The sequence below is a fragment of the Panthera tigris genome, chromosome D3, assembly GCF_018350195.1.
Source record: "Panthera tigris isolate Pti1 chromosome D3, P.tigris_Pti1_mat1.1, whole genome shotgun sequence".
In the NCBI taxonomy this organism is placed as follows: domain Eukaryota; kingdom Metazoa; phylum Chordata; class Mammalia; order Carnivora; family Felidae; genus Panthera; species Panthera tigris.
In genome coordinates, this window is record NC_056671.1 from 69550149 (window position 1) to 69562914 (window position 12766).

General features: G+C 47.7%; 1 protein-coding gene across 3 annotated transcripts; it reads right to left on the reverse strand.

Moving 5' to 3' along the window:
- Positions 1–49: 49 nt before the first annotated feature.
- On the reverse strand, positions 50–5841 carry CXXC1 (CXXC finger protein 1). Of its 3 annotated transcripts, none has more exons than XM_007080531.3 (15): positions 5451–5841; positions 4551–4669; positions 4350–4450; positions 3814–4049; positions 3525–3722; positions 3083–3109; positions 2760–3005; positions 2488–2595; positions 2132–2316; positions 1632–1839; positions 1442–1552; positions 1269–1318; positions 1034–1130; positions 580–732; positions 50–496 (listed from the first exon to the last, which is right to left on the reverse strand). In XM_007080531.3, exons 1-15 carry the CDS (start codon positions 5451–5453, stop codon positions 350–352), a joined length of 1989 nt encoding a protein of 662 aa, XP_007080593.1. In that variant the 5' UTR covers positions 5454–5841; the 3' UTR covers positions 50–349. The 3 variants fall into 3 exon arrangements, with proteins under 3 accessions (XP_007080593.1, XP_042819120.1, XP_007080594.1); XM_042963186.1 differs by lacking the exon at positions 5451–5841 and adding an exon at positions 5107–5194; XM_007080532.3 differs by lacking the exon at positions 3083–3109.
- Between the last annotated feature and the right edge of the window lie 6925 nt (positions 5842–12766).

A 12766-nucleotide genomic window follows, 5' to 3' on the forward strand; every position in this document is an offset into this window, starting at 1 on the left:
GCTTTGGAAATGCAGTCGCAGCTGGATAAAGTGTGGAAACCATCAGTAGTCATTTTTCTTAGTTCTTCAAAATTTTATTAACAAAACGAGGAAGGGGGGAGGCAAGAGTGAGCGGATTCCACAGTCCCGCCCAGGCACAGAGAATGGAGAAACAAAGGAACAGACAAGAACAGGAAAAAGTTCTGAGACCCCCTGGTAACAGCCGGGCAGTCAAATGGTGGATCGGTACAGGGAGAAACTCAAGGACCGCCGGAGAAACATATAAAGGGCAGAACAGACAAATGGGGGATTCAGGGCAGCTCCCCAGCCTGGAATGCAGGGTGTGAGGACTTCTGCGCCATTGTGAGGCTCAGCGGTCAGCACTGGAGCGCAGGTCGGTAGTGAGTGGGTCATGCTGGATCGTTTGATGCAGCATCAGGGCCAGTAATCCTGCCCGATTAGTCATGGCTGTGCGTACGTTGCGCTCCTGCTCAAACAGCTCGTCCAGCTTGTACCACTGACAGGAGAGCAGAAAAGAGCCATGAGAAGGAGCTCCAGAAGCCCCACCTGACCCCAGCCACATCCAGCATCAAAACCTACCACGCGCACACGCTCCAAATCGACTTCAGCACGCCGCAACTTCTCCCAGCAGTAGTGGCGGTTACACTGGCGCTTGGGCAGGCGGCAGAAGTCACCTGTGAGCTCAAAGACATCACGTACAAGGGGGCACCCGCATACCTCATCAGCTGGCACCTGCAGCGAGATGGGGGGTCGGGGATGAATGCGGGTGGTGAGGCAGGAAAGAAGACAGGAATGGGAAGTGGTCAGGGAGGTAGGAAGGAAGGAATGGAAAGTTCAGGGAGAGGAGAGGAATGGAAAAGGGGAGGAAAAAGGAAAGGAACGAAGGATGATGAGGCAGGCAAAGCAGGGGTCACGGAAGTGGTCAAGTAGGGAAAAGGTAAGGAAGGAGGGGAGAGGAGGGAGCAAGGGATGAATGTGGGCCAGTGAGGAGGAAGAAAGGACAGAAGGGCGGGGAGTTGAGGGAAAACCTTACTTTGGGGTCCCGTGAGTGCTCGGGGCACAGCACCTGGAGCCGCTTACAGTATGTCTTGCTCTGAGGATTGTAGACATCACAGAAGAGTCGGGTAGCTCTGGGGGTTTGGAGTAAAGACAGGGTAGTGGAGGGAGACCCACCTGTTCTTGCCCGTGCCCGTATCCTGCCCCAACATGCCACTTCTGACCCCAGCCTCGACCTCCCTGCTCTAACTCCACGTAGCGCCCACACTCACCCCTCAATGCGTGTGGGGTACATGGACCCAAAGGACGTCTGGCTCTCATACTGGAGGGATGAGCACAAATGGAGGGAACTGTGGATGTGTGCTGCATCCCAAGACACCCCCCAGACAACACGTCTCTCCCCCACGGACCCACTGATGATTCCCCCTCAGGCTGACACCCTGACCTTGGCGTAGCAGCGCTCCATGTGGCGCAAGGCAACACGTGGGTTGATGGGATGCCCGCAAGAGACACAGAAGATCTGCAGGTCCGTGTCGTCGCTGTCACCCTCATTGCTCTGTGTGGAGTGGAAAGAACGATGAGGCCAGTCAGGACTAGGTACTGGGCCCCGCACTGCTGGGCCTGTGCCTGCTCACCTCCTCATCCTCACGGACAGCCTGCTGCTTGGCACGAAGAATGATGGCCTCAAGCTCATGGAATCGGCGCTCCATTTCCTGGAGGCGGGTGCGGGCACTCTGCTGCTCACGGCGAATACGTTCGAGCAGCTTCTTCCCGTGCTCCTCAGCAATGCAGGGACTCTGCTGCCACTGCTGGATGCGCTGGGGGAGGATCTCGTAGATGCGGCTGCAGGGAGGCAGTTGGTTGGGTGCAGGCAGGGAAAGTGGCAAGCAACAAAATAGGTGGGGCGGGGGGGTGGATCCAAGAATGGTAGAACGGATGGGTGACCAAACGGCAAAAGGATAAGTGACTGAGCAGTAGATAAAAAGCCAGATGAGCACCAGAATGGTAGATGGATGAGGGGTGGATGGGGGGTGCTTCATGGACTGAACAGTGTGCAGGTGACTGACCGGAAGACATCTGGTCATGCCCGACCCTATACTCCCCGACTCCCTTGAACTCTCCAGGAATGACTCACTTGGCTGCCAGCTTCATGCCACAGTCATCTGAGCAATACTTGGAGCCAGGCTGGGCAGGGCGCACACAGCCAGGTCCCAGGCACTGCGGTAGCGACGCAGGGTCCTTGGCATCGGCACGTTCTGGGTGTTTCCATTTGTCCTTGTGCTTCTGCTTCTGCCGATGCCGCTTATATCTCTCTTCCTTCTATGGGACAAAGCAGGTCAGGTCAGGGTGGAGTTGAAGTCAGCCCTGAATGCCTGCCTCCCCCCGTATTCCACCCCCTTCTGGCTCTTGCCCCATCCAGCCTCTGACCTTTGCCTCTCCCTCGCCTCCCTGCCCTCTGCTTTCCCACACCCACTTCACCCTTCCCGTCACCTTTTTCTCAGACTTCTTCTCCCGACGCTTTACATGCTTCACTTTCACTGCCCTCTTCCGCAGGGCAGGATCCAAGAACGGGGACTCCTCTGTGTCACTCATCCAGGGCTGCAAGTGAGGCATACGCTGACCCACCTGCCCCACTTGTGACTACCCCACCACCTACTCAGTTCCCAAATCAGCCTTCCATACTCTGCCTTCTCTCTCCTCCTCATGGAAACTCAGCTTCTGTAACCTCCACCCTTCCACCATGGCACACTCCACCTGCTCACCAGGCCATGGTCATCAAAGGCCCCTGCACAGAAGTCCTGGTACAGGTCAGGATCCAGTGGTAGGTCCTCGTCTGAGAGTGGCTCAGGTGTGGCCGTAGCCTCAGGTGGCTCCTTGACCGCTGATGATGCCACTGCTCCCTCGTCCTCACGGATGCGCCCCAGCTTCTGTGATGGCTGTGGCTGCTGCTGGGTGGGCAGTGGCCTGCGAGGCCTTGGCAGGGATTCTGAGGGCGTCACTGGCGAGAGCTGCAGGGCAGAATCTCAGGACTGGCCCTGACCGCCCTGCCCGCATGCCCCGCCCCGCCCTGGGGGGCTGGACTCACCGAGGAAGGGAAGTACTTGTACGATTCCTGTGCCGGCAGGAGGAAGGCCCAGGTCAGCCCCAAGTGGATGGAGGGTGGCCCTGCCCTAGCCCCTCCCACAAGAGCCTAGCCCCACCAACTAACCCTGCCTCGCCTCCCCAGAAACACACCCACTACTCCTACTTCTCATCACTAGGACATGCTGAACCCTGCCCCACCTGGCCTGACATGCCTGACCACCTTGAAACATCTGGCTCTACTCTGCCCATCTGGGGTTGGAGGCGCCCCTGCTAGCCCTGCACACCTGTTCATGCCCCATTCGTCTGGACAGGTCAGGCTCCTTCCCACCTGTCTATGTGCAGTAGGCCCCACCTCACCTGGCCCACCCCTCCTAGCCTCAATGAGCTCCTCCTGGACACACTGACGCCCCCACCTGGCCCTGCCCAGCTCTACCCATGCTCACCCGGGCCCTCAGCTGGCACTGACGCAGCCGGCACTTCTGCCGGATCTTGTTGGGGCCCCCAAACTTCTTCATGTCCCGACAGAAGTCACAGTGGCCACAGTCCTCAGTGCGCCGGCAGGCCTCGCACTCGCCACACATGCGGGCTGACCGTTTGATCTGCTGCTGCTGTTGCTGCTGCTGCTGCTGCTGCTGGTGATGCTGGGGGAAGGGGCCCGGAACAGAAATCAGGAACCCAAGGAGGGCCTGACACGGGATCACCCTACCTATCCCAGCCGTGGCAGCCACTCACCTGGCTGGGTGTGGCCACCAAGGGCTGTGGAGAGGATTTGTGGGGCGAAGCAGAGCCCCGAGCAAGCATCGCCCCAACCCCTGTCCCTGACCCCGCCCGGCGCTGCAGATCTGGATCCGGGGCAGGCCTCTTGCGCCCTCCACCCTCATCCCGAGGCTCACTGCCGTCTCGCTCATTGCTGTCCCGCTCCCGTGACTTCTTGTGCCGATAACGGATTTCCAGCTTGGGGTCTTTCTCTGCGGGGCAGACAGTGGGACCAGGACGGGTTAACAATGAGGGATTTGGATGGTCCCAGAACTCTTTCTTCCTCTTCTGTCCCACTCACCTGCTCCGTCCCCCTACTCCAGGGCAGGCTAACCCCTCTGGTGGGACCCTGTGTTTGGGCTCACAGTGGAATCTCCATTCCAACTCACCACAAACCAACAATCAATCACCCACAGACACACGTCACTACTCCCTATGACCCACCCTCCCTTTATGGCTTCTCCCTCAAGGCAGGTGGACCTGCCTGCCCTGTCCAGGCACCACCCCCTCACCTCGGCAATCCCGACAGTACCACTCCCGGATGGCCTTGGCCATCTTCTCAGTGATCCGGATGCAGTCCCCATGGAACCACTCATTGCAGTTGTCACACCCGCTGCAGAGGATGGGGTGAGTGGTGCAGATGTGAGGGGCCGGACCCATCAGCCTCACCCAACCTTGCAGGTGTCAGCCCCACCCGCCTCTCCCCGGCTCACATCATGAAGCAGTTGATATCTGGTTTGCGGCAGATGCAGTAGATGGGTGCATTCTCCCCATTCTCCGATTTGCTGTCCTCTCCAGCATCTGGAGGCTCTGGGTCTGAGCCGTCACCCTCCTGTGGGACCCCCCCCCATCATGGCTTCTTAGAGAACCCCTATCATGGTGTCTCATTCCTTGCTACAGCTCCATCGTGGCTCACCACAAACCCCAACATTCTGCCAATAAACTTTCTATCACAGTTCCTCATAGATCTTTGCATCACGGTCCCCACAAACTCCCATCACTCACCCCTAACGCCCCAGTACCGTTCTTTCAGATCCCATCATTCTGTCTCAGACTTCCCATCACTAACACCTCATTACTCTATCCACACACTCATAACGGTTACTTATAAACTACCGCTCATCACATATTACCCCCATCTCTTCTCACAGACACCACGGGATATATTCTACATACTTCCCAACACCGTTTCCCATAGATCTCCCATTATTAACCCCACAGACAACCCCGCCCCCCATCACGACTCCCCACGAACTCCTTGACACAGACTCATCACAGCTTATGACACACTGCCCGGTGCGGCTCTGCCCAGTCTCCCATTCGGATTGCCACGGAACTATCTATCGAGAGACCCCCACCAAACTTCCATTACGAACCCCTAAAATGGCTCATCACAAAACTCCCAGATGGTTCACACATCAGAAAATTTTCAGAACCTCAGACCCCCAACGTTCTACCCACAGACCCCTGTTAAGGCTCACCACGGGCGCCCACCATACTGCCCAGACTCTTCCTACTGTTCACCACAGACTCTCTTGCCTCTGCCCACGGACCCCGCCTCTACCAATCCCACTGATCTCTACTGCCGACCCCCTCCTGGGACTCGTACTCACCATCTCTCCGCTCTCGGCGCACCCCTCCGCTGCCCCCGCCAGCGACCCGCGAACCTGCTGCACAGACCTCTCGCTGGCGTTCGCGGCCGTTGTAAAGGCGCCCACAACTACTTCCGCTTTGGTCGCGCCTCCCGGGCACCGTACTCTTATTGCGCAGGCCCAATGCGTCGGCTCCGCAGCAAACAAGTAGATCCGGCGCCTAGAGCCGCTACAAGTCTCTCAGACGCCACCATCTTGACTATTGACTACTGAGACCGTAAGGCGGCCGAATCCATAAGTGCGGGAAACATGGCCGCACCTGCATCGCAGCTTTCCCGAGATCACCGCCACTCTGTCGGCCGAGTCCGTACGGTGACCACTTGTACGGACACAACGTTACAGGCAACATGGCCGCGCCTATGCGCCACTTCCACGCATATGCCGTCATCTTGGAATCTGATTCCGTAAGATGGCCGAGTCCGTACGTTTACAGGCAATACATGGCAGCGCCCTAATCGCGGCTTCCACAAGGGTGCCGCCATTTTGACCATCGATTCCGTACGCCGGAGGCTTGCCCTGCTTGAGAAGTTCACAGAAAAAGTGGCGGCTTCCGAAACACTACCTGTATCAAGTCACACTCATTCTTCTATTCAATCACTTTACCCTTTCACATGTATAAATGGGACGCCAGCAGACTGGGTGTCGTGCGCTGCGAAGGAAACCATTCCCCCTGTTATGTCTCCGACGTTTACCTTCCACCGCTCTTTCCCGCTCAGCCAGGCCTGGCACGGTTCAGCCCCTGGGCTTTTGCAGGAGTGCTCTCGCTTCTCAGAATTAGTCCCAAGCAACGGTGTCGGTGGTGGACTGACCGACTCTGGTGAGAAGTGGCCTAACCAAAGTAGATTTTGAAATCCGAGACACTGGCTTCACCAAGTCTTCCCCGACCTGTGGATTTGACAGGTTCCTGGTGACGTCCTCTTTGGTTCGCTTGTTTCATACACATTCAATTCTTTCCTATAAAATCAATTTTAACATTCTGTTTTAAATTAGATTAAGTACAAAAAAAAAAAAATCTGGACAGATCGGAGAGCTAGGCATCTCAGGGTAATGATCTAACTCTGGCAACCACGGAGGTCAAATGACATACAACAGGTCAGTGCCCCCATCACCCCAAATCCCACGGGATACGCGAGTCGTGGTCATACTAAATGTCCACATGTCCACATTCAAAGTCGGAACGACTTGATTCGGGTTGAAGAGAGGGGTCTGGGGAAAATGAAAATTTTCACTCTTTGCTAACATTTTTTCTGGATTTCTTGGCTCTGGACGTAGCAACTTCTTTGCTACTGATGATTGTCCTGTGTATGGTTCAGATATCTGGGGTTTTGTGTTATTTTTTCGCCTTTCCTAAACGTTTTTACTCGTTGTCCCCTACACACCATCACAGACACCAAAGACACAGAAGCCGCAACATGGATTCTGTGACCCTCTCTTCCTGAAACAGGTTTTTAATCCACAAAATGGAACTTCAGATCCAGACTTGCCTCCTTTTTTAAATTAATACTGAGTTATCTTAATTTGATTGTAATTTATTTTAATAAACAATTTAATTCATCAAATTAATTGTTCATTTAATGTATTAGTTTTAGTTAGTATAAATGAATATGTGTTGGTAAGGTACTCAGATAAATTTAGTTTAACATCAATTTATGAATTTCATATAATTCAGTTTTAAGTTAATTACAATTTGATGTATGAAAATAAGTTTAAGGGAATATAGTTCAAGTATAACTTAAATGTAATTACTCAAATTTAACATTACTGACTTCTGATTTACTCAATTTAATTTGGTTCAAAATAATTTAATATTAATTCAGTTTGTTCAAGTATCATTTAATTTCAATTTAATTTTTTTACTTTGATATTTTACCTTTTATTTAATATGATTTAATTTAATTCAATTTCCATTTAATTTAACACATTTAAATTTTAATTCAAATTCACCTAATTCATTACATTTCAATGTTACATAACTAAATTGAATGAATTAAATTTATATTCAATTACTATAATATTTAAGTATAATTTATTAAATTAAATATGATTTATTCGGTTAAGAAAAAACAGTGAGAAAACACAAATTGCTCATCTCATGAATGCAAAAAGAGCTATCAGTACAGATCTTACAGATATTAAAAAGAGAATATTATTCACACATTTATACCAACCTAATGCAATATATTTATTTGACTACTTAGATAAAATGAACAAATTCATTGAAAAAGACAACTTAGCAAAACTAACACTTGAAGAAATAGAAATTTTGAATAGCCAAGCAGCTATTAGATTATTCGAATTTCTAATTAAAAAAACCTTTCCACAAAGAAAACCCCAAGCCCAAATAGCTTCACTAATAAATTCCATCAAATATTTAAGGAGGAAAAAAGACCAATCCTATACAAAGTCTTTGAGATAATAGAGGAAGAAGGAATACTTCCCAATTCATTTTCAGAATCATTTCCCTGATACCAGACTAGACAAAGACAAGAAAAGAAAATGACAGGCCAACCTACCCCACGAGCATAAATGCTACAAATTTTGAGAAACAGTCTCCAAAAGACTGCTTTTACTTTCGACATCACTATAGAATTTAGAGTTCTCCCAAACCATGCTTACTTCTGACACTAATTGCAAGTTCAGGGGTTCCCAACTAATTTGCTAGAAAGCCTCACAGAACTTACTGAAAATTGTATTCACAGGTATCACAGGGAGAGGATCAAAATCTGTCATAAAAGAGGGTCTGGAAGGGTTCCAAATACAGAGCTTTGAGTTATCCTGTCCCTTAGGAATCATAGACAGAGTTAGCTGCTCTCAGGAGCAATATGTGACAACACACATGGAGAATTGTCAACCAGAGAAGCTCACCTGACCCTTGATGTCCAGAGTCGTTATTGGAGTTCCATTACTTATGCACTGTTGACTGCCCATGTGCCTGATCACAGTTTCTGTCCCCTCAAGAGGAGGAGATCATACCATGTGACTCAGAGTCCTCACCCTAAGTCACATTGTTAGACTGTCCGGTGACTAAAGGCCCTCAGGCAAAGACATTTCTGTCAGGAATGACATTAAAGGGCTTAGAGATTACCTTCCAGAAGCCAAGGAGAGTAAAAGACAGACTGTCTTTAGGCAAAGTTTTTTGTCTTTAGGCAAAATTTTTTACTACATAGATGCAAAGTCATTAACAAAATATAAGCAATTGCATCTAGCCATTTATAAAAATGATAATACACCATGAAGAAGTGTATTTATGCCAGGAATGATCACCCAAATGCAAGACTGATTTAACGTTTGAAATATTGCAAGTGACTAGTTATACCATGACACTCTGTTTACCTTATACATCTCCATACAGGCCAAGTACGCAAAATTTAATTGCAGTCTGAGTCTCGGTGGAATGCCCTGGATTTCCCCAAAACCAAGGGAGAGAAGCAGCCTTATGAGAAATAGCCCAAAGGCCATTTCTCATCCATCTTCCCAGCTGCAGTTGACCACAAGACTTACCACTTCACCTCTCCTTTGGGAATGACTGCTGGTTATAGAAGCACTTGACTCAAGTTTAGAGGTGATTTTTCAGCAGAAAAGTGACCACCACTGGTACTACCCATATGGCTCCTCTGATTTACTGTTTGTTTGTTTGCTTGTTTGTTTGTTTAATGGGACTAGGGATGCAGGAAACTGATACCATGATGACCTTGTAAAATAAACTGTCTGAATGTGTTTGAGCTTTTTGTCTCCTAATTAACTGAGTCTGTGGAAGAATGGCAAGCCATGCTGAACAGCTGTAGTAGTGATACATGTAGCCTTATTAGCCACCACACTACTTAAGCTGAAGGACTGCTTGTCCACTTGATAGTTTAAGACAGTGAACATTAAAACTCCCTGGGATCCAGTAGCAAATGCTCTTGCCTAAGTGGTGGATGAGTAAGGGTCCCCCCATTGTCCAACCTGTTAATAGATGATAGATAACCCACTGGTTGGCAAGTCAAAGCCTCAGTGTCAGTGTCCCAAAGCATCATCACAGGCTGCCCACAGGACTGACTGATAAACCACCCCCCAAATTTAGGAGCCTATTTGCTAAGTTTTTTGGGTTTATGTGCTTATGCTGCATAATCACTCTGGCCATCAAGAAAAACTGTTCTTTCTTCCCCAGATAGAACGTGCCTTACAAGACAGGTGTTGCTGAATGCAATTGAGCTAGCCCTATGGTTGTCCTGGTTTTGCTTGAAAGGCTGTAAGCTACTCTATTACCTCTCTTAAACCTCACTGTCAGCTGTAAATCAAAAACAGGCTGTTGGGGTGCCTGGTTGGCTCAGTTGGTTGAGTGTCCGACTTCAGCTCAGGTCACGATCTTGTGGTCTGGTCCATGGGCTTGAGCCCCACTTTGGGCTTTGTGCTGACAGCTCAGAGCCTGGAACCTGCTTCTGATTCTGTGTCTCCCTCTCTCTTTCTGCTCCCCCCGACCCCGCTCATGCTGTCTGTCTGTCTGTCTGTCTCTCTCTCTCTCAAAAATAAACATTTAAAAAAATTTTTAAAATTTAAAAAGCAGGTGCGATTACTGTGCTATGTGGGAAGAAGCCATTACACAGCCCCAGCCAATATTCCCGTTCATGAACCTATGTTTATTTTGTTTGTTTGGTTGGTTGGCTGGTTTTGTTTTTGTTTTTAACGGACTCTTTGGGCTGCCACTTTTAGAGTATAACAGAATCCTAAGACCAAAAAGTTAAAAATTCCCATCTTAAAATACACTAATTACAATTGACCTTTGAACAACGTGGGGGTTAGGGGCACTGAGCACCATGCAGTTGAAAATTGACATAACTTTTGACCCTCCCAAAACTTAACTACTAAAAACCTACTATTGACTGGAAGCCTTACTGAAAACACGGTCTATTAACATGTATTTTGTGTGTTTATATGTATTATACACTGTATTCTTACAATAAAACTAGAGAAGAGAAAATGTTATTAAGGAAATCATAAGTAAGAAAAACACATTTTCAGTACTCTACTGTATTTATTGAAAAAAAATCTGCATGTAAACTTAAACATGTGTTGTTCAGGGGTCAACTGTATAGTGTGGAGAAACTGCCTGTGTTTGTGCTAAAGTGTCTCCAGTTTTACCAACCATCGCTTTTACCCCATTGGTGCAACTATTAATAAGCTGAGAAGGGGGAGGGGGCCTTAATATTATGAAAAGGTTTTGTACTGGGATTCTTGCACAGAGAGTTGTGACACCGAGGCTTTTCTTTCCAGGAAGCAACTTTATTCCTGCCGGCACTGCTCACCTGGGTTCGTACTGAAGAATTGAGCCCTGAACGTACCACATGGTATAGTTTTTTGCATATTTTCCACTTTTTTGTCTCCCATAGATGGTAACATACAAACCTGTAGTCTGATTAAATGGTCTTATGTTACAAGGTCATGAAGGATGTTGTCACATACACTTACAACCAGGTTGCCTTGAGGGTTTGTTTTTTTTTTTCCCCTTAGGGACGGGACCCTACCACAGTTTGATTTTGCACCACCTGAAATAATCTCAGGAATCCCCAGGGATGCACAGACAACACTTTGAGAACTAATTTTCCATACCATAAAGATTACTATTGATCAAATACTGCTGAATATCGTTGATTGGTTAACATATATTATTCTCATTGCACTAACTAAACTGGAACCTCTTTGAAGTCAGGGACACAAGCTCTTTACTTTTGTTAGTATGTGGTGCACCATCTACCTGGTGCCTCATAGATAAATGTCAGTTAGTTAATACATAATCATGCTCATTAAGATCTTAAAAATAATCAGCAGTTACCTTTCTGTAAATGACTCAGGAAGAGAACACAAAAAGTTGCTAGATAGCCACAAAAATGTTCTGAAATGGGAGGAGAAATTATGTTTTAAATACACCAGTGGGTCAGCGAAGAAATACACCAATGAAATCCTGTCAGAAGAGACAGAGTAACTTTTCAAGGTCTTCCTATTTATTTATTTATTTATTTATTTATTTATTTATTTATTTTTTTGAGGAGGGGAGGGGCAGAGGGAGAGAGAGAATCCTAAACAGCTTCCACACCCACAGAGCTGGACACAGGGCTCAGTCTCAAGAACTGTAAGATCATGACGTGAGCCTAATGAGATCAAGGAGATCAGGAGTTTGAAGCTCAACCAACTGAACCACCCAGGCCCCCTCAAGGTCTTTCTAATCTAGAGTTTTATTGTAGCAAAACACTGTAACTTAGTAAAGTCCTAAAACTTACAAGGAAAAGAAAGTATGATTTGCGATATTTTTCCTTTACTTTTCTTCTAATTGTAATACTAACACACTAAAGAAAAACTAGAATATCTAGGAATATGTGAAACAAAACCCACCAATAATCCTACCATTAAAGAGAAGCATTGTTAACTTGCTAATGTATTTACATATGTACATATAGGTACATAAACATTAAGAAATAGATTTGGGCTTCTGTGGTATTTCTAGGCGTATATTTTAATGTTTTGATCTAATGTTTTTTGAGGAATACTTTTCCATGTCCATAAATATTTTTTAAAATAATTCTTAAACTAATTTCAATGCTTTTTTTTTTAATCCCTGCAAGTTAGGATTGTTATCCCCACTTTATAGTGAAAGCAATTAAGACTTAGGGAGCCTAAGTCTCTTGCCAGGCCACACAGCCAGTAATAATAAATCTGATGTTATTAATAACACTCTTCCTGCTTTGAGTGCTGCTCGGCACAGACTAAGGGAAGCCCAGCATAGGAGCAGCTAAATGAAAAGCCTGATGGGGGAGCCACAGAATGCAGCAGGCTCTGAAAACTGAGGAACACAGTGGACCTAAGTCAGAAAATGGATCAATAGTCCAGGTGATCAGACTCTAGGGATTAGGATCTTAGTCAGGAAACAAGCAATGTGAAATGAAGAGGAGAAGTCTCTGGAGATCAACACACTCCATAGTCTGTTCCTGTCAGGGTCATCAAAAAAGACATGACTTAGAGAGGCACTAGATAAAACAATGCTTTACTCACATAGAGAAGGGACAAAGCAAGATCAGTTTCACCAGTGGGTATTGGTTCCTCATAGCCAGTGGGGCTCTTATGGCATCGTGTGGGAATATCTTTGTTTCTGACCCAATATATGCTCCTTTGTTGTGTGTAAGCATGTGCATCATATAGCACCTGGCCAATTCCACTACTATATCCCACCAGGAATGGGGTCCTTCACCTGCTGCACAAGATGGGTGCTTGCAAACCATCACCCTGCTAAGGATAAACATATA

Coding starts and splice junctions, on each gene's coding strand:
- CXXC1 (XM_007080531.3), bottom strand. Junction 3,006..3,082: donor ACAAGTACTTCCCTTCCTCG/GTGAGTCCAGCC, acceptor TCTGCCCTGCAG/CTCTCGCCAGTGACGCCCTC. Junction 2,317..2,487: donor AGAAGAAGTCTGAGAAAAAG/GTGACGGGAAGG, acceptor TTTGTCCCATAG/AAGGAAGAGAGATATAAGCG.